Below are 20,027 nucleotides of genomic sequence, written 5' to 3'. Positions count from 1 at the left end.
AGCCAAGAGCACTTTTAGCTAAATTAAGTCCCCCCTAATACCACTGGGTAGCACAATCTCAAGGATGTCCTGCTTCACCTATACTTCCCTTGCAGTTCTCCCCAGGAATGTCAAGAGTATCACCAGTATCAAGCACAAGTTGGGGAGCAGGGGGTGGTGGGTGAGTGTCAAAACCAGTGGCATGTATGTTTTTTTTGCGTTGTACTTCTAAAAGCTTTACAAGGTCTAACCAGGGAAACATATTTACTCTTCGCTTTCTTCAGAGTGTTGGGCCTGGGCTCCTTTTTCTTTTTTTTTTTTCCTCCCTTCAATTTATTTTTTTTAGAACTAGGAAGGCTAAAGATTTAACTTCTCCATACGAAAGCAAAAATTCTCACATAGCTATTCCACTAGTCTTTCAGCCAATGGTAACAGATAGCAATACTGCTTCTGAGCCACCCTGCATTTACAGAATCCTCTTTGTCATTCATCTCCCTGCATGACCTTCCTGACAAACTTCCCCCAAATGTAGAAAATCACAAGTAACACACTCTTCCACATCCTCCCAGAACTCGTCATTACTTTTATGAACAAGGACGGGCAGAAAGTCTTCTTCTACCACCTTGCTGAAGACAGCACAGTGGGAAACCTCGTGACACTAAGGTGACCCTTGCAAGCCAGCTGTGGCTGCCTGCATTGCCAAAATACTGATTTGGCCTATAGACTGGGAACAGATTTAATAACAACTAATTCAGTTGAGTCACTTTCCACCTAGGACACCATTTCAAATCCAAGAGAAGCAACCTGGTTTTGGATGCCATGCGGGCAAAGTGGTTGAGGCTTCATTTCTCAGAAGGCAAACAGGCAAAACCAGCGCCTTCCTCCTGAACATTCTCAGCAAGAGACAGAAATGATTTAATAATCATTAAAAAACAGGACAATAAAATAGGATTATATTCTGGTTAGTTACAAGACTGATTAAAGAATCTACCACCAGCATCAGGCACACCTGGACTTCCTTTATCCCGTCTTGAGTCTTTAACTAGGATTCCTTCAACAGCACCTTTAAGAATACACTACACTTGCATTTCACAGTAATGAAACCCTCCTCCAGCACTGAACGTCTCAACAGCTAGACAAATGCCAAATATTTAAAACTACTGGTCTAATCAGAGAAGTTGTCTCATTATACACCAATCTCATGTTAGTCCACGTTCTAGACATTTTTGAACACGTCAACAGGTCACGAACACAACATTAGCTAATGAGCAGATCAGCGCCATTACACAAGGGACAGCAACTCATTCAACACACGAATGAATTTTGAAGTTGAGCCATGATAGCCCATGAATTGGAAAACACTATCTAATACAGGAGAGCATTACTTTTTAATGACTAAGATGAATCACGTGCAAGGTTTAAACCCTTCCAAAACAAGTAATACAAGTTATTGTAGAGATGCTTATGGCCATCTGAAGTACAAAAGACACTCGAGTAAGTCAACTATTCCATAGTTTGTTTTAAAGCTTGTCTTTTCTGTACTAGATTAGCTTAATTTGAGAAAGAGCACAAAATCCAACCTCACAAACTTTACACAGATGGTAAAAGCACTGTATGCAAGAAAGGATGGATAAACCCATATATTGTATGAAGTTCCTTGTATCTTATGGCACAACTGTATTTAAGTATAACTGGCAAAAATACTGACAGAAATTGTTTTCCTTTATCTGAAATGTTAAAACAAAGCCGATACAACTGCATGTGTCTGCCCCTTAAAACACTTTCCACTTCCATTACCTACTAATGCAGGCACTGCTTGCTGATTACATGAGTTTCTATCAAATTTACATTTTATGGAAAAAGTGTTTCCATTAATTTTTACTTCCAACAACTTCTTGAAATTAAACAAAAAAACCCAACATGGTCTGAATGCCTGTTTTTCCTCTATTTTTTTCTAGTACTATCCAACAATATGAAAGAGTTGCACTGTCTTTTTCATTTGTAGCAGTGTTCTGGGTAAACTGAACAATTAATCCTCTGCAATAAAGGGGCCTCCCCCCCACGAAGTCTTGCCAAATACATACTTATATTTCAGCTGCTGTTTTTAAGTATACCACTTGTCCAGTCTCTTTATAGATCAGCATTAATGAAATAAGCATTTCTTAAAGTGTAAAGAATCATAGCAATGAATATACATTTTTGTAAAAATCTGAGCTCAAAATTAATGTTGCTCTCTGCTTTTCAAAAGGTCTAGAGTCCAACTGTACTAAAATCCATCATTGGTGAGGTGTCCCTATCAGACTAAATCCATTACTGAAAGAAGGAAATGTTACATATGCATGTCTTGCTGAGGTGCAATCATGCTGTTAGAGCTGTCCAGGAAATCCAGGATCTAATGATATTTTCCTCATTAAATGCAGGGGAATGTTAATGTCATCTATAGGGTAACATGATCATTTCCCTAAATTAGCTGTACTGCATAGCCAGAATTCCAACCCATCAATAAGGGTGTATCTACTGAAGTTTTACTAAAAACTAGTACCACTCACACTAATCACCTGTGACACCATAAAGAGGTTTTTCCTGGTAACTTACAACTCTGAGCTCTAAAGAGCTTCTATTAACAGCGCAGAGCAATACCACCTTCCCAAAAATAGAATTCAAGCCCAATTATTATTCAGATTTTTTTTTTTTTTTACTAGCAGCACTTCAGACAGCAATAAAATTAAATGCAGATACATGTTTTTCCCTGTTCACTTTGTAAAAGTGGCAGCCATGCAGGAGATTTTCAAAATTAAAGAAACAGGATTATGAACCACAAAATTGACCCAGGGCCTTTGGGCATACAGAGTACTTAACAGTTATAATTAATTTTTTAGTGTGACAAGATTTCAAGACTGACTGTGGAACTGGAAGCTGTTTCCAATTTCCTCTGTTCCAATATAGCAATTCTCATTACAAATGAAATGACTTAGCATTCAGTTCAAAATTAAAACTACTTCAACATGTGTTAATGAGTAGTGTATCTAAACTCTTGCTAAGCTCTTGTATAACGGGGGTGTACACAGCCCTGATCCAAGCAGGACAGGGCAGGACGCTCTACCATCACACCACCTACAAAGGCAGAGGCTGCAATCAGGGCTTCCGCATTTCTACCCTTGACAACAGTGCAGCCTCAGAGCATGTCCCTGTTTACTAGACCACACTGAGCTCGAACTGTTCACCACAGTCTTTTTGCAGTTCTTGACACCAGCAATGCTCTCAGAGGTAAGCAGTCACATTAATAAAACCCAGAATTGCCATGAAGAAGTTGCATGGTGTAACACTTACTTCTGTGGATCAGTTCTGGGATATACTTAAGCAAGTTCTTCACAGGAAGAGGCAAGACATTCTTCCTAGGCAAGTCAATTCCAGAAGCGTTTCAGTGTTAGCCTTAATTACTAGGATAGGGCCAGGAAGAAGGGCATAATTTCAAAACTAGCAGAATTAAAAACAAATAAAGAAACACCGGGACAGGGGGAATACATGCACAAAGGTGTAGTTTACAACTTTGATGTTAAACAGTATTTTAAACACACAATGTAGGTGGTGTTTAATTATCAAATTGGGTTTTAAAACAGGACACATCTTTACAGCATCAAATGTTTTCCTCACACATACAAGACCATGTGTACCTGCTTTCAGGATTTCACTGACCTGAACTCATATTTAGTCAAAACAGTTGCAAAATTTAAGCTGTAAAGGCAGAAGCAAAACATGAGAACACTACATCAAAAGAAAAGAATTTAAAGTTAAACTAAACTAAGGCTGGAGTTCTGGGCAACAAGGCAAAGTAATTATACAAGTGGTAAATGCAAGAAAAATTAAATTACTGCAGGGCAGATCTGACATCTGTGCTAATAGTGGTGCTATAGATCATTAGTTACAGGCACTTCACACAAAGCGCTACAGAAGATAATTTAAGCAGTGAGGAAAACAGCTCCTTCCCATCTCTTGCCTTAGTGACATTCTTTTTTCCATTACAGGTGTTACTTCTTCCAAGTGTGACCTCTTACACTTTTTACATGTTAATGTTTGAGCAATCACACTCTACTTACTCAAGCTTTTTTAAATAAAGCACCACAGTTTTAATATTAAAATACATTTATATTTTATGGTATCTCAAAACAGCAGCTACATGCAAAGTTGTAGCAAGTGAATTGTATTTTAAATCCCATATGAATTTTAATATTGTGTCCTCTTAAAATATAAATAATTTAGCATTTTCACTAGCTAAAACATCAATGTTTTTCCAATTTATGCTGTAATTAAAAGATCTATTAATTTGTCTCTAGTACTGTACAGCTTTGTTTTTTTAAGAATCACTCCTCTTCCAAACCAGAAAGAATTGTCCAAAAAGTTATTCAGAAAACTATTTCTGGTGGTGTATGGGAGCTGCAATTCCAGCTGCTAAGTTATTTAAAGAACCAAGTATACGTACATATATGTATGAGTTAACATGCAGTCTCTAAAGTTGACCCGAAGAGACAAATTTCATCAGGCACGTGTTTTATCAGAAACCTAGCTGGTACTAGAACATGCTTAAATTACTCCTGTAAGGCCTAAGATGTAATATGAAAAAAAAACACCTATGACTTTTCCCCAGTTAGAGAATTTTTAATGTGGGCATTGCTGCCACCACATGTCCAAACAGCTGAACTACCTTTCCTCTGCACCTTGCAGATGCTAACCTGCTCAGCACACCAGCCCTTCTACAAGTCCTCTCATTCCAGTTTTCTACTCCAGCCTCTCACAAAGCCCCATGATTGCCACTGATCTCCCAAATTACTTCCACCTAAAAGATTAAAAGGAACTTAAGGCATTCAGATCTTGCTGACAGTCTCTTCCAAGCGAGCCACCAGCTGTAGGAACATTTCAGTCTTGTAGAATTATGCCAAACTGATATTCACAAAGACAACAGAAAATCTTACAAGTGCCAGTCCAGGTAACTGATACCTAATTGATATGCCAACAAAGGCTGAAACAGTTCCCTTCCTAACCACCCTCCTCGAAACATCACCCCAGAAAGCCTGCTTTTAGAAAGTTGGTCTCAGCACACTACCCTGTCACCTGCAGAGGCTCAGCAATCTCTGAGCAGGTTCCTCATACTGAAGAGACATGGTGAATTAAGTCACAACAACAAGGGAGTTCCATAATTTCTCACACACAACAAGCAGGAGTCTACATTGGTTTCTGCTTAGTAGTTCTTAGGAACAGTAGCTTGCTTCATACTTCAGTTTTAAAATACTTACCTGTTGAGAATTATTTTTTTCTCAGTTCTGCTGCACATCACCTGGTAAGTTCATTCACATAAGTGACAAAGGCACCACAGAAATATCAGCATATGCCATAGCTGTGGGTATAACTTCATCACCTGTGGGATAAGGCTTCACTGGTCTGAATAACTCAGCAGCACTCTTGCAGAGTTTGGACCCAACTTCCATATATTTGGGCATCACATTTGAAATAATCCAAAGAACCAGGTAGTCCTCAATAAATACCATTTATAGTCTCTTTACTGTTTCTCTAGGTGATCCACCAAGATATGAATTCTGTGGTGTATGCACCTATATGCTCACAGATCACTTTATCTGTACAACCATTTCACCTGTAGCTTTCTAAAAGGGAGTGGGAAAAAATGCCCCAGGGCTTCCTGGAGAAAGCTAGGATGCAGAAACCAGTCATTCCTCAGTCACTGTCTTTGAAGGACTGCATAAGAGAATGGCTCACTCAGTCAGCTAAAATGTAAGGTAACTGAACAGTCCACGCTTTCTCTTGCATACCAGTCAAGAAAAAGATGCGAATGCACTCACCTTTTTTGCTCTTTGTGCTATGTTAGGCGTTCTAATGAGAAGTTTTTCAATCAGGTATTCTCTATTCTGCAAAACCAACATTTTGTAAGTTAAAAATCAATACAAGGAAAGAAGAAATTTCATGTAGATTTTAAGGCAGAGCAAAATTTACTTGTAGGGTTAAACGTTTTACCTTGGCTTTCTGGAAAAATTTGCATTTTAAAAGTTCTGCTGCTGTGGGCCTGAAAGATCAATAATAAATTAGAACAGAAAACAAAGACCCCTCTCAGTGAATACAGTACAAGACGTTAGTTAAATGGTACGTCTCTAATACTTTTGAATTAGTACTGTATGAATGGGGAATGAATGACAATAGCTACTGAATTAATTCACACATACTCACTTACCACACATGAAAAAATTAAGCCTCCCTATGGCAAAAATACCAAAAAAAAAAAAAAAAAAGAAATCAGTCTCTAAGTTGCCAATTTTCCCCCTCTGTCTTTCAACACAAATGCATTTTACATTTTACCCTTCCATCAAACAAACAAAAAAAAAAGTCTGGTATCATGTTCTTCCCCAAGTAACTCTACAAATGCAACTGAACTTTGCTCCACAGCAATAAAAGAATAATTAGATTTTCTAAACAGTAGGATCAATACCTGCTACCGGCATTCTTTAACTTCACTGATGTCAGCAGGTATTCACAAGAAACTATACTGACACTATTAACACAATGCGTAAAACGAAAAGAGAGTTATCAGGAGCATCTTCCAATGAAATGGACAAATAAAAATCAAAGGAACAGTTGCGTGATCAAAATTTAGACATTCACTTCTACTTGCAGTTCTGTTCAAGTTTCTTTCTTCTCATCATCGTCAAGTTTATATTTCTGATGTTTTCAACAGATAATCAGAATCTCACAGCTACAGAAGTGATTCCAACAGCAGGATTTGTCTCCCCTGGCTTCAGGGATCTAAAAAGCCTATCTAGCCAAAGCCAGACTCTGGTACTGTAGCAGACTCTGGAGAGAAAGTGAAGCATCTCTGGGGATGAAATAAAATCCTCCAGATTCATTTCATCCTTTCCATTAGCCCATACCACTATGCAAGACTAATTCTGACACAGCTAAATTTAGGGAAGCTGAAATCTCTGAGAATCATAATTTCTAAATGAACATAAGCAATATCTGATATAGTTTTCCATTTGAATTAAAGCAAGTGATTGATTGGATATAGCCCAAACTAGATAAGATAGTGGAAAGCTTCAATTTGGAAAATTTCAGTCCCCAAAAAAACCCCTGAATCTGAACTAGTTTATTTCTCTGAGGACACATCTGAAGAGAAAGTAGAGTAGTAAGCAGTGTGTATGTATATATCAATTCACTCCCACTAGAAATAATGAAACAATTCCTGACATCAACAAAAAGCATCCAACTTAGACACAGACAGTAGTTCCATAGAGCACTTATTTTTCTTCCCCTCCAAAGGACCAAACTCTACAATAAAGGAGTTCTTAGTTGTATGTGGAGAACACCAAGATTAGCAGTAATTCAGACATAAATCTTGGATAAGCAAAGAGGGGGACATTTTAAAACAAAAAACTACAAAAACATCAGTTTCTGCATCAAAGTTAAAAAGTTCTATTTCAAATTGACTCTTAAGACAAGTATCAGTGATCCAGTAGCATCACATCTCATAACAGGGATATGCACAGTTAAAAGCGAGATTCTTAGTAAATTTTTATGCAAACTAGTGTTCTCCATTCCTCTACTATTAATTATGCCAGACACTTCTGACACACTGGTCTGGACGTGCTTTCTAGGCCTGTTTTCCACACAGGCCATGGCAGTGCAGAGGACTGTAAGTAGCATCCTTGGAAGTGGGGAGAGAAACACTCACACACAGATGCCCAAAAGAAAAACATCATGGTCTGAGACAACAACAGTGCAATGTCAGTCCTAGAATTTGCCACAAAGAGCAGGCACTTCTCCCACAACTGACGACGACTGTGGAGGTATCTCTCTGCAAAATTAAATCCTGGCTTGGGAGAAACAAAAAATAGCGATGACCCCACAATATAAGGACACTTGCTCCTTGGTTACAGTAACTGGCACACAGATCTAATCACCTATCTGATGGTCTAATTGTTCAATTCAAGGCAATCCCAAGTATGAAGATATTGCACGTGTTTAAATATCAGTGTAATAAATAGTGTGATTAGCTTAAACACTAGTGTTTCAACACCGATGTTGTAACTACAGATCAGGTAACTCAGCATTCTGTATTCAAGGAGAGAAGGAAAACCATTTTAATTATTTACTTTTCATGTTTTCATACAAATTTAACCTTGTCCTGAAAATTGCTGGACACAGGAAACTAAAAGAAGCTTCGTTATCCAGAACACATTTCATTCTGATCTGTAAGCAGTCAAACTCATATGATGAAAGGCTCATCTCTCATATGAGGAAAGGCTGAGGGACTTGGGTCTCTTTAGTCTAGAGAAAAGAAGATTGAGGGGGGATCTTATTAATACTTACAAATACTTAAAGGGAGGATGCCAGGGGGATGGGAGTAGTCTTTTTTCAGTGGCGCCCAGTGATAGGACGAGGGGTAATGGGCACAAGCTAGAACATAGGAAGTTCCATCTTAACATGAGGAGGAACTTCTTTACCTTGAGGGTAGTGGAGCACTGGAACAGGCTGCCCAGAGAGGTGGTGGAGTCTCCCACTCTGGAGACATTCAAAACCCGCCCGGACGCTGTCCTGTGCAACCTGCTGTAGGCGACCCTGCTCTGGCGGGGGGGCTGGACTAGATGATCTCCAGAGGTCCCTTCCAACCCTAACCATTCCGTGATTCTGTGAAACTGCAGTGCTAAACATAAAGCATCAGGACTTGCTACTAAGACTACCAATGATAAGGGGGTTTGGAAACTGAAAACAGTACACAAATGACCCTTCAGTGAAAAACAGAATTCGAAGGATTTCAAGAATAAAGATGTTGCCACATAATCTTTTCTCTTAATTATACTTACTCTCCAGTATTGCTGCTCTCACCTTTTCAACTTGACTCCCTACAACAATATCCTGGACTTAAGCTAGCGTAACATCAGTGAAGTACACACAATAAAAGACCCACACAATACTCAATAAGGATTGCTCTCTCGAAACAATCTTTTTCTCCAGAAATACCAGCTCTAAAACTCTTCAAAAAGTGATGTATTAAATACCCTTAGGAAATAATGTTAATTAGAACGTGCCTCCTCCAACTCTTCAGCAAACGAAACCTACAAAAATGGGTCTGCATAAAAATGAATAAAGGATAAATAAATTAATCGTTCAGGGAACCTGGGACCTCAGCAATGGTTTTGGAATAGATATTTTCATCATCTTGGCTACCCCATTCACAAAACATAGCAAGAAAGAACAAATCACAAAGATACTGTGATATACAATTGCCAATATAAACATGAGGAAAACTCTGAACAACCTTGGTACCCCTAACTATACAGTTAAAAAATAAATACCTCTTAATAAGTAATTTTCTCTGGAAATATCCAAGTTAAGGCAATACTAACCTTATGTCACAAAATGAGAAAAATCAACATAAAATTATTTATTTATTTTTAATTTCTTTTGAAGGCTAAGAGACTGATATGTTTTGTTCCCAACAGTTCTGTCTGATCAATCTGAACAGTCTTGTTTGTTAGACTTATGTACAATATACAGATTCGTATCTTGGCTCAGATGACAAATTAAGGTGTAGAGCAAGGACTTTTGTTTGATAAGAGTTTAATTCAACAGTATATTTAAGTATAAATAAATTAGGTTAGCAACCCAGAAGAAGAAAACATAAGCGACAATTAAGACGCAATTTCTTCTCCCCAGATGAAGATGACTGAAGGCTGCTATTTACAAAATTCAAACCATACACTTAAAGATGATATTTAAACACTGGAAATGTAAGTAGTCTGTACACTTAAAACAAATAATTCCACTGTACATGGCAATAATGACCTACCTTTTGGAAGGATCTTTCTGAAGGCATAAGGAAATTAGTTTTCTAAAGGATTTGCCATACTTTTTCATCATCTCCTTGTCTTCTACACCTGTCTCTAAAGTAGGAGGGTCATTCTGAAGCGTCAGCATTAACACCTACAGTAATCCCAAAAAAGAGGTAGTGTAAACAAAATGAATTCAAAACATATAGAAATTAAAAGAGAATAAATATTCCACAGAATACATATATTTAGATATTTTGAGTTGCTATTGAAAATGAAGTAGTGTTAACTATCTAGCAGCATTAATAATACAGCTATCAGCATTAGGTAATACAAAGTGATTGTTACTTTCATAGGAGGGTATTTATGATAAGGTGCTGCTCCTGTTGCTAACTCAATGGCTGTTATTCCAAAACTCCACATATCAGCCTTGAAGTCATAACCTCGCACCTGGAATAGAACCAGAAGGGAAAAAACAAGGTGGTGATGTCTCAATTTCCAAAAATTAAAGACTAAATAAATATATCTATCTCTCTCTATATATATATATATTTTAACATTAGGATTACCTGCTCCATTACTTCAGGGGCCATCCAGCATGGAGTACCAACAAACGTTTTCCTTACTTTGTTACGAGTAACATCACCTCCCGTTGCTAAAAATGCACTAACGCCAAAATCTGGCAAGGGGAAAAAAAGTCGAAATCTGTTAAACTACCAATAACAAAGCAAAAGTTTTACACGTTTGAAATTAAGTCAGCTCATGAAGGTCTACTCTCCATTGCGGAGCTTACCTTTGTTTCATAACGCACTGTTCTTGAAATGCTACAGAATAGGTGGTACAGTTTTATCTGGGAGAGCTGCACTAGGACTCCCTCAAGTTTAACCTCCTAGTATGTGTCTTTCTGAATATGGCTACAAAGGACTCCAGTACATCTGTCACTTAAGGTTTTCAAATGTGCTCTTTGAGCCAAGGTTCGAAAGGTTTACACCTGCCATTATTCAAAGACAAGGAGCTAATAAATCTGAATGCAATCTGAACAAGAGGGGATACTATATACAAATCAAATACCTATGAAGATTTGACAAAGATAATCAGCGAAGCAATCAACAATATATATTTAGTAGTGGACCATGACATGAATAGTTTTCTCCAAATTCCAAAATAGCAAAAAACCTTCATGTTCTTTTAACCTGTCACTACATCAGTGACAGCTGTATGGGAGAGGTAGGGGATAAATGGAAGAAAGAAAAGCAGATTACCCATGTATGGAGAAATACTGTCATTTTGAATGGAGCTTTATGAAGAGTATTTTACACTGTGCTTTTTAGAATCCAGTTATACTGAAATCAAGTAGTCTACTATAGACCTACTTTGATTTTTATTTTCCTATTGTTCCCTGATGCTAAGGTTAGAAAAAAAAATTAAAAATGCAGTAATTACATAAAACATAGTTTTATCATTACTTTCCACTAAACAACCATTAAGCACCACAGACTCAAATTCTGGACCTCTTCTACATTGCTAAAACACAGAGAAATACAGTAGACAAGTAAGAAGCAAGCTTTGAGCAATATTCTTTAATTTTCCCTGCATAAAATAATAATTTCCCTGAATAAATAAAAAAACATTTTCCCCCCCAAATTCTGTAAGTTATAAAATAGACAGGTTTTGTTTGTATTTCTGAAAAGCATGAACAGCCTCAGAAACACCCGCTTCTAAGTTTTTAATGCCCTAAAAATCAATGCTGGTATTAGTGACAGTTTTTTGAAGAAGTACTATTACACATAAGGAAAAGCTGAATAGGCAGAAATAAAAAATAAATTAATATAGGCATAAATAAAGGAGAGAAATGAAAAAAAAAATGATGTCCTTTTAGTACCAAAGATAAATAGTTTGCATTGGACAATTGTTTACAGGTCCTTTCAGGAACCAAGATACACAGCTAAAATCCTGACTTAACCTTTGCTCCCCTACTGCTGTTTTTCCTATTAACATAACATTAATTTTGAAAACAACAAACAAGAAATCTAAATGGGTGAGGGAGGACAATGAAAAAAAAAAACACCAGCAGAACACAATCCAAAATCCAAGTAAAATCTGTTCTTGCATAAGCGTCAAAATGAACTATTTCAACACCTCACTGAGAAAGATGTAATGAGGATTTAATTAAGTCAAGTGAACATTTCACTATAATACTAGTCAAACACTGTTGTATGTTTACAGAGAGAAAGAAGGCTTTGATAGCTACTCAATAAAAACAAGACTTACATTTCCCACACAGCTTTCACAAATACAGGTTATTTTAAAAAAGACATGACCTACAGTGACAAGCTTCCTATCACATAGGAGACAAACTACTCTTGAAAACAAGTTACATAAAGAGGGAAGGGAAATGTATTACAACGAAAGAGCTGTACAATTCAACAGTGTCAGGCGCTAAAAGTCACAGCTAAAACCAAAGAAAAAACAACTGTAGGCGAAGATCAAGTATGAGACCATCTGAGGAATCTGAAGGTGCACAAGTCCATAGGACCCGATGAGATACATCCATGGGTCCTGAGGGAACTGGCAAAGTTGCCAAGCCACTATCCAACATTTGAGAAGTCGTGGCGGTCTGGCAAGATTCCTGCCAACTGGAAAAGGAGAAACATAACCCTATTCTCAAAAAGGGAAAAAAGGAAGACCCAGGGAATTACAGGCCAGTCAGTATCACCTTTGTGCCTGGCAAGATCATGGAGTAGATCCTCCTGGAAACTCAGCTAAGGTACATGGAAGAGGAGGTGATTGGTAGCAGCCAACACGGCTTCACCAAGCGCAAGTCATGCCTGACAAATTTGGTGGCCGCCTGAGGAGGTTACAGGGGTAGTGGAAAAGGGAAGTGCAACTGATGTCATCTACCTGGACTTGTGCAAAGCATGATATCCTGGTCTCTAAATTGGAGAGACATGGGCTTGACAAATGGACCACTCAGTGGATAAGGAACCAGCTGGATGGTTGCACTCAAAGAGTTGTCGTCAATGGCTCGATGTCCAAGTGGAGACCAGTTACAAGTGATGTTCCTCAGGGGTCGGCACTGGGACCGCTGCTGTTCAACATCTTTGTTGGTGATATAGACAGTCGGATCGAGTGCCCCCCTTGACAAGTTTGCTGATGATACCAAGCTGTGTGGCGAGATAGACACACTGGAGGATGCCATCCAGAGGGACCTGGACAGGCTTGAGAAGTGGGCCCATGCCAACCTCATGAAGTTCAACAAGGCCAAGTGCAAGGTTCTACATCTGGGTCGGGGCAATCCCAAGCACAAATGCAGGCTTGGGGGAGAATGGATCGAGAGCAGTCCTAAGGAGAATGACCTGGGGCTGCTGACTGACCAGAAGCTCAACATGAGCCAGTAATGCACGATCGCAACCCAGAAAGCCAACCGCATCCTGGACTGCATCAGAAGAAGTGTGGCCAGCAGGTCAAGTGAGGTGATTCTGCCTCTCTACTCTGCTCTTGTGAGACCCCACCTGGAGTACTGTGTCCAGCTCTGGAGCCCCCGACATGGGAAAGACATGAACCTGTTGGAGCGGGTCCAGAGGAGGGCCACCAAGATGATCAGAGGGATGGAACACCTTTGCTATGAAGACAGGCTGAGAGAGTTGGGGTTGTTCAGCCTAGAGAAGAGAAGGCTCCAGGGAGATGTTACAGTGCCTTCCAGTATCTGAAGGGGGCCTACAGGAGAGCTGGGGAGGGACTTTTTACAAGGGCATGCAGTGATAGGACGAAGGGGAATGGCTTTAACCTGGAAGAGGGTAGATTTAGATTAGATATTAAGAAGAAATTTCTCACTATGAGGGTGGTGAGGCACTGGAACAGCTTTCTCAGAGAAGTTGTGGAAGCTCCATCCCTGGAGGTGTTTAAGGCCTGGCCGGATGGGGCTTTAAGCAACCTGGTCTAGTAGGAAGTGTCACTGCCTACGGCAGGGGCATTGGAATTAAATGGCCTTCAGGGTCCCTTCTAACCTAAACTGTTATATGATTCTAACTTTCTCACCTTGACAGTGGCAGCAGACTTCAGTCTAAGGCTCAGCCAAGGCCACATAAAGAGTTATGGTTAAGATTGGGAGAGAAGGAAAGCATCAAGCTCCTGTGAGAATGGGGCTGGGCAAGGAAAGCTTGGGCTGCCAAGAGCTGTCCCAGATAAATCTTTCTCTTCCATCTGGCTTAAGTATCTGAGACATAGGCTCTGCCTATTTTTAACCAGATCTTTTCCAAATGTTTCTGTGGGTATGGATTACCACAGGAGTGAACACCCTGAGAACCACTGCGGCAATGGGTAAGTTCACATAGCCACCTACGCACAAAACTGAAAAGCAGGATCATCTGCCTAGCCTCCTCAAAGTGCACATTCTTTTTGTGAGGAGTTTTATTGAAACTGTCATTTCTTGTATGGATTAAACGCATCATACAACCCATACCTTCTACACTACCACCAATCTCTGTGTATGACTGCTCTGTGCTATGTGCTCCTTTACTGATTTCTTTGATATTTTGACCTTTGCCAGGCAATTCATCAGGGTTTCAGCCTTCTAAGCCTGAAGTACCAATCATCTTGTTTGCCCAAAGCACCAGATGTTACAGCCTCAATAGTTTTAAGTAGAATATTGAAGCTGAGGAACTGCAGTGACTTTCTAGCAATGTATGTGTGAATAAGTCAAAAGTTTCTTGCCCTGTATGGAGAAATTTTTTACTTTAAAAAAAAATATCCCCAGTTTAAAATAAAAAATTAAAAAATGTGCATTTTGCTCTTTCCCACCAAAGACTGAGCAGGTTCTCTGTGCGGAACCTCTGAGGTCCATAATCAGAGGTCCCTGTAAAGCTATCCCAATTCTTTGAAGAATGCATGCTCATCTATAAATGCACAAAATCTTTTGTCAGAGAAACAAACACTGGGCTGAGCTTATGTGAGCCATAGCCCCAGAAATGCCAATGGACAACTGTGTCTTCAAATATTACTCCTCATATGTATTAGCAGTACGTGTTATGGATACATCTTTTCAGCATAGAAGGAAGCTTGGTATGCAGATGAATGAGCAGTCAAGAGAATCTAAGTTCTTCCAGCAATTAAAAAGAGGCAAAATTATCAGTTATCTGTTCTCCAAAGATGAAAGGAGATGTTTACTTTGTCAAGGCAAAAAGATGTAAAAAGGATGAATTTCATGCTCTTTGACATTCAAAATTGGCTTTCAGTTAACGTGCAATCCTCGGCTGTCCCAAACAGAACAGCTCCACACCAACAAAGAAACAAGTCTGACACTGCTGCACTTTTCACCTGAAGATCGGAAATAACCTGCTACTGAAATAAAGCATCACAGAAAGACACATTCCATGTATCTATCCAGCCACTGAACGTCCTCAGTCCCACATGCACTGAATGCCCTAGCAGCACAATTAAAGCCTTACTCATTAAGAAGCCTACAGCTAAAAGGAGGAAGAGGTCAAGAAACCAAGCCCTGGAGTTGAACTAGAAAGGGCTAAATGAAGCTGTTGTTTGAATGTTGTCTGATTACTGGGAGAGTAGATTTGATTATGTGTGAAAGTAATAATCTAAAGTCAACAGCTTTATTTCCGATGGGTCATGAGATTTTTATCTTTCAACTTTTAAGTTATTATTATTATTTTTAATTAAGTTGGTTGTCTGGACATCTACTCTTTTACAATATGTGAAGATCTTAAAAAAAACCTTAAACACCACAGACCTAGAATCTCAGCAGTTGCCTAAAGTGCTATAGAAAGTGAAGACAACTGTAGAGTATAATCAAGTGAATAAATAAATATTAAGTATCTTCTTAAAATTCAAGTCTGTAAAATTTACTACCTACTCAAGTAGTGCTGGACTCAAAACAGAAGACTTAAAACTACTCCAATTAGTGAATGCCAGTAAATCTGCTAGCCAATCTCTTCCCGTCCAGTTTCATAGACTTCAGACACCAAGATATTAAAGCCTTCAAAATATACATTTACACAGTTCTTTGATAGTGTTATTTGTACAAAAGAGAACTTTTGGTTATAGCCATTTTTATTACCGAGGGCTACTAAACACAAAGCTTTCATCACTGGGTCACAAGCTATAAACTGTGAAAGGCCTGGGAGTATGCTGGGAGAGGAGGCAGGTTCGCTCTATTTTCCAGATATTTGATACTAACTTGAGAGATGGGATATGGGGTCTTGCTCAGTACTTAAGCTCTTACAAAGACCAAATAATTTGATTCTTACAGACTACCACTCAAGAAACATATAGATACATTCAGAGGGTATTTAAGATGCTAAACTATATCCAACTTGCACCATTGCAAGCCAAATGGTAGAAATGCCAAAAATTCTCAGTGAGATGTATCTCATGCATCTCCGTGACTAGTTAAGTTATACCCCAGGTCCTCATGAAGGATGCTACATACAGATTTTTGAATCCCCAACAACCAGTATAATCGCTTACAGAAATAAATTAAAATAAACTTGAACAGAAATATGAGTTTCTACCATTCACAAGCTGTTTAATCAATATTTTTCTCCGTCCCATCAAATATATACAGAAACATTAAGAGGACGTTAAAATGTTTCCTTATATATTGAATAATTCCTAAATCATGTATCATTAACCAAGAATTCTGAAATCTGAAACTGGATAACTTGCAGCTACAGCACTCCAAAAGGAATAGTTAAAAGCCAACAGAAAACTTGTATTTGTTGTCCCTAATCCAGCTGCAATTACCTTTTTACTTTATTTACCCATTACTCTACCACCTCCATTACCTGCTATTTGTACAGAGCCATCTTCACCCAGAAGAATGTTGCCAGCCTTCAAATCTCTAGAATGTATATAGAGAGGTTACTTTTATGTATGAAAGTACATATGTGCACATTTTATGTAAATAAATAAATAAATATTGCATACTGATTAGTTTCACAAGACAGTATTTTAAAATTTAAAGACAGAAACAGGAACCAAAGTATAAAATGTAACTGATTTACAATAAAACAGAGTGCAGAACTCAAACTCTCACAAACTCTCTCTCTCTTATAAAAGGGCTCAAATTCAGCTTTGGCATAAAATGAGCAGAATTCAGGGATAGATTTTGAGAACAGAAATATTTAGGTGCCAAGTCTGTTTCCCCCCCTTTTATAAATATAATCTCAGAAACTGAGAGCTTTCATAGCTTTAAAGCGAGAATTAATACTTTCTCACATTCAGCTGCACCACTAATGAAAAAGAAAAGCTGAAGAAAGTTCTCCTCTTTGATCTCATCAGAGAAGAGACTCATCTTCAAAAAAAGGTAAATATACTGTAGATTTCTACCCAATTAAGCTATTAAAGCTCAGGAATAGCAACCATAGTTTGCTATAGGGTACCAAGATGAAAAGTTATTTGACACTGAATCTGTCAAAAATTCAGCTTGTGCTTGACAGTCAGCTATATCCATTAAACACACTATTCACACATAATGTTAAGAAGAAACCTTTCTGGCTGGTTTTGTTGTTTTGGGTTTTTTTTGATAGAAACGTGCATCCCTTTCTTAATGCACAGGGTAAATCCTTCATACAGAATATATCATAAACGTTAAGAATTTCAGCAAATCACTCATTCCAAGATTTACTGAAAATAATTAACACATTGCTACTGAAAGGTAACATAAACCTGTTTCCTTATATATAAACAAGAACGAATCAAAACAACAGAACAAAATCCCAGAACAATTTTGGAAATATCTGCAACTGGCAGGTAACACCTGATACAGCGTTTCCTGAACTACACAGCTTTCACCTACAACATACATGGGAAAAGGAACACACACTGTATCATCTTGAACAGGACTTCTGTGGTATTGCACAGTTTACCAATTAAATGTTATAAAAAAGAAGACATTTCAGATGTAACAGATGTCTCAGATGTAATAGATCTCTCTTTTTTATCTTTTTTAAGGTCCTTTAAGAATAGACAAAGGGAATTCCCAAATCCGACCTCAAAGGGTCCTGTTATCCTTAAAAGTTAATGAATGTTCCTTCCACAACAATATCAGTTTAACAGATGACTATGAATTAAGGTTTTAGGCAGATCTTTGGCATTCAAGACCAGAAGTCAAGATAATTGTTCTTTATTTCTCCATTTATCTCAATTTTCTCTCTGCAAAAGGAGGAAATAGTTCTTGATTTACATCAGAGGCAGTTCATTATGAGATGAGATATAAGAAGTACACATAAAGAACATTACTGTGCTACATCTGCACTACCTCCATTCTCAGAGTTCTGTCTGCAATGAATCCATTTTTTGTTTAAAAGATTCACTTACAAAAGGCTAATGCTTGAAACAGAGAGCCTGTTGTAAGCATCTTCCTTAAAAGGCAAATTCACTTCAGTAAAATTAATTGGGGAGATCAGAGTCCAGCACTTCCAACATACGAACACTGGAAGCAACTTGTGGATTGCGACAGCAGGTATGTATAGATCACCCCGGGGGGATCTGCACAATTTACACTGAGGAAGTCAATGGAGAGAGAATATAAAGAAGAGAACAATCACTAGATGCATATACACCAAGATGCAGTTCCACAGTACCAATCCCAGCTTCATGTAAGGTCATGAAGAGACACCTGCAGAGTTGCTATAGACATTACTGATCACCAGGAAAAAATAAATTTCACATTTCTACAGCAGTGCCCGAGTGCCCAAAATTACAGGTTTACTGTGCAACACAATAACCAAGTCACAGACCATATCACATAAACTAGATTCAGATTAAATACGTGGAGTACCACCAGGCACAGGAGTACAGACCACATTCTGGCATACTTAGCACAGCACAGACCTATCCCAACTATAAGAGAGACAGATGGGATAAAAACCAGGCAAGTACTAAATATTAGTGACAAACTGCAGTCAAGATTATAGCATCTGCCCGAGCATTATCATTTGATAATTACTAAGCACATTTACAGTATGTGAAAGAAGCAATACAATTTGCTTGGCCAAGCAACTGCAGCTGACAAGTATCAACAAACTATACACACAACTTTGAAAATGCTTTTCACTGTGTATGTGCTCCTACCTGTGAATTTGCCCATTCCTGTGTAGATAGTCTAAGCCCTCCAAAACTTCTTTAAGAATTGTTGCAATTATGGGTTCTTCAAGGACACCATTTTTGTGTTCTCCTCTGTTGACAATATACTTTATTATATCTAGCATTGAACCTATATTGCAGATCCAGGAAAGAAAAAAACATATATACAGCATTATCATATCAGATTCTTGAGAAAGTTATATTTCTTCATCCTTTCTATGCTAGTGTAATTTAAATCTTTGCATGTATATGTAAAGACCACATGTCACTAGCTCTCTGAATAACGCACAGTGCTACCTCGTTCAAACAAGAAACTGAGCACTGTTTTTTGTCAAGAACACTGTAACACTCAAGGATCCATTAGAAAGATCCGCTAACTAATTGCTAAGCTACCATTTATTAAAAATTTTGGGGTATCCCACATTTAAACAGACATGTACAGCAAACATTTTGGTTTATTATCCAACTGGAAGGAGATATTCTCTGCAAACAAATGATGACAACACCCCTAAGTGACACCCAGTTTGACACTGAACTTCAGTTACTACAAATTTCAAGGAATCTAATAGCAACATTTTCTTTTAATCCAAGCATTTTTCAACAGCTCACAGTAAATTCCTGCCATGAATCACTAGTTTATCTCAGGGTCTATGCTTGCTCTTGATTGAACTGAACAATTCAACCACATGAGACATAACAAGTGTTATTTTACGAGCACTTCCTGTCCTTGCTTTCTACCGTGACAGTGCAGGAGTCTGCTGCTATCAAGACTAATCTTGAAGAATATCATGTAGCACCTATTATTTTGGAGCCTCACTTTTCTAAGCCACAAGGACGTTGAGTTCAGCCCCTTTTTCTTCTCTCAGAACCAAGTAAGATTTTTATACCATTAACCATCATCATAAAAACTGTAATGCGTGTTTGGTTAGTTTAAGCAATAAAAAGGATGCAACATGTATAATGCCTGTCCTAGGAAGAATCTTCCTTGAATAAAGAATCAGAAGCACTCATTATGAAATCAGAAATATATGGACTTTTACAAAAATAGAGTGGATTCAAGAGAAGCTCAAAAAAGGCCACACTGACAGAAATGACTTCATTCTCATCAGTTTTCCCTAC

General features: G+C 38.2%; 1 protein-coding gene across 1 annotated transcript in view; it reads right to left on the bottom strand.

Moving 5' to 3' along the window:
• The window catches only part of STK39 (serine threonine kinase 39), a 120,005-nt gene that overhangs the window by 59,028 nt on the left and 40,950 nt on the right, over positions 1 to 20,027 (bottom strand). Inside the window, exons 5-11 of the mRNA XM_009894648.1 lie at positions 18,897 to 19,038; positions 16,607 to 16,662; positions 10,379 to 10,488; positions 10,158 to 10,259; positions 9,830 to 9,963; positions 6,004 to 6,052; positions 5,832 to 5,897 (exon numbers count right to left, since the gene is read on the bottom strand). Coding sequence (XP_009892950.1) covers positions 5,832 to 5,897; positions 6,004 to 6,052; positions 9,830 to 9,963; positions 10,158 to 10,259; positions 10,379 to 10,488; positions 16,607 to 16,662; positions 18,897 to 19,038 — 659 coding nt within the window. The remainder of the gene's footprint in view (positions 1 to 5,831; positions 5,898 to 6,003; positions 6,053 to 9,829; positions 9,964 to 10,157; positions 10,260 to 10,378; positions 10,489 to 16,606; positions 16,663 to 18,896; positions 19,039 to 20,027) is intronic.

This window comes from Charadrius vociferus, unplaced genomic scaffold (genome assembly GCF_000708025.1).
Source record: "Charadrius vociferus isolate BGI_N301 unplaced genomic scaffold, ASM70802v2 scaffold161, whole genome shotgun sequence".
In the NCBI taxonomy this organism is placed as follows: domain Eukaryota; kingdom Metazoa; phylum Chordata; class Aves; order Charadriiformes; family Charadriidae; genus Charadrius; species Charadrius vociferus.
Note: the sequence above shows the minus strand (reverse complement) of the source record. Positions and strands in the feature narration are given on the sequence as shown.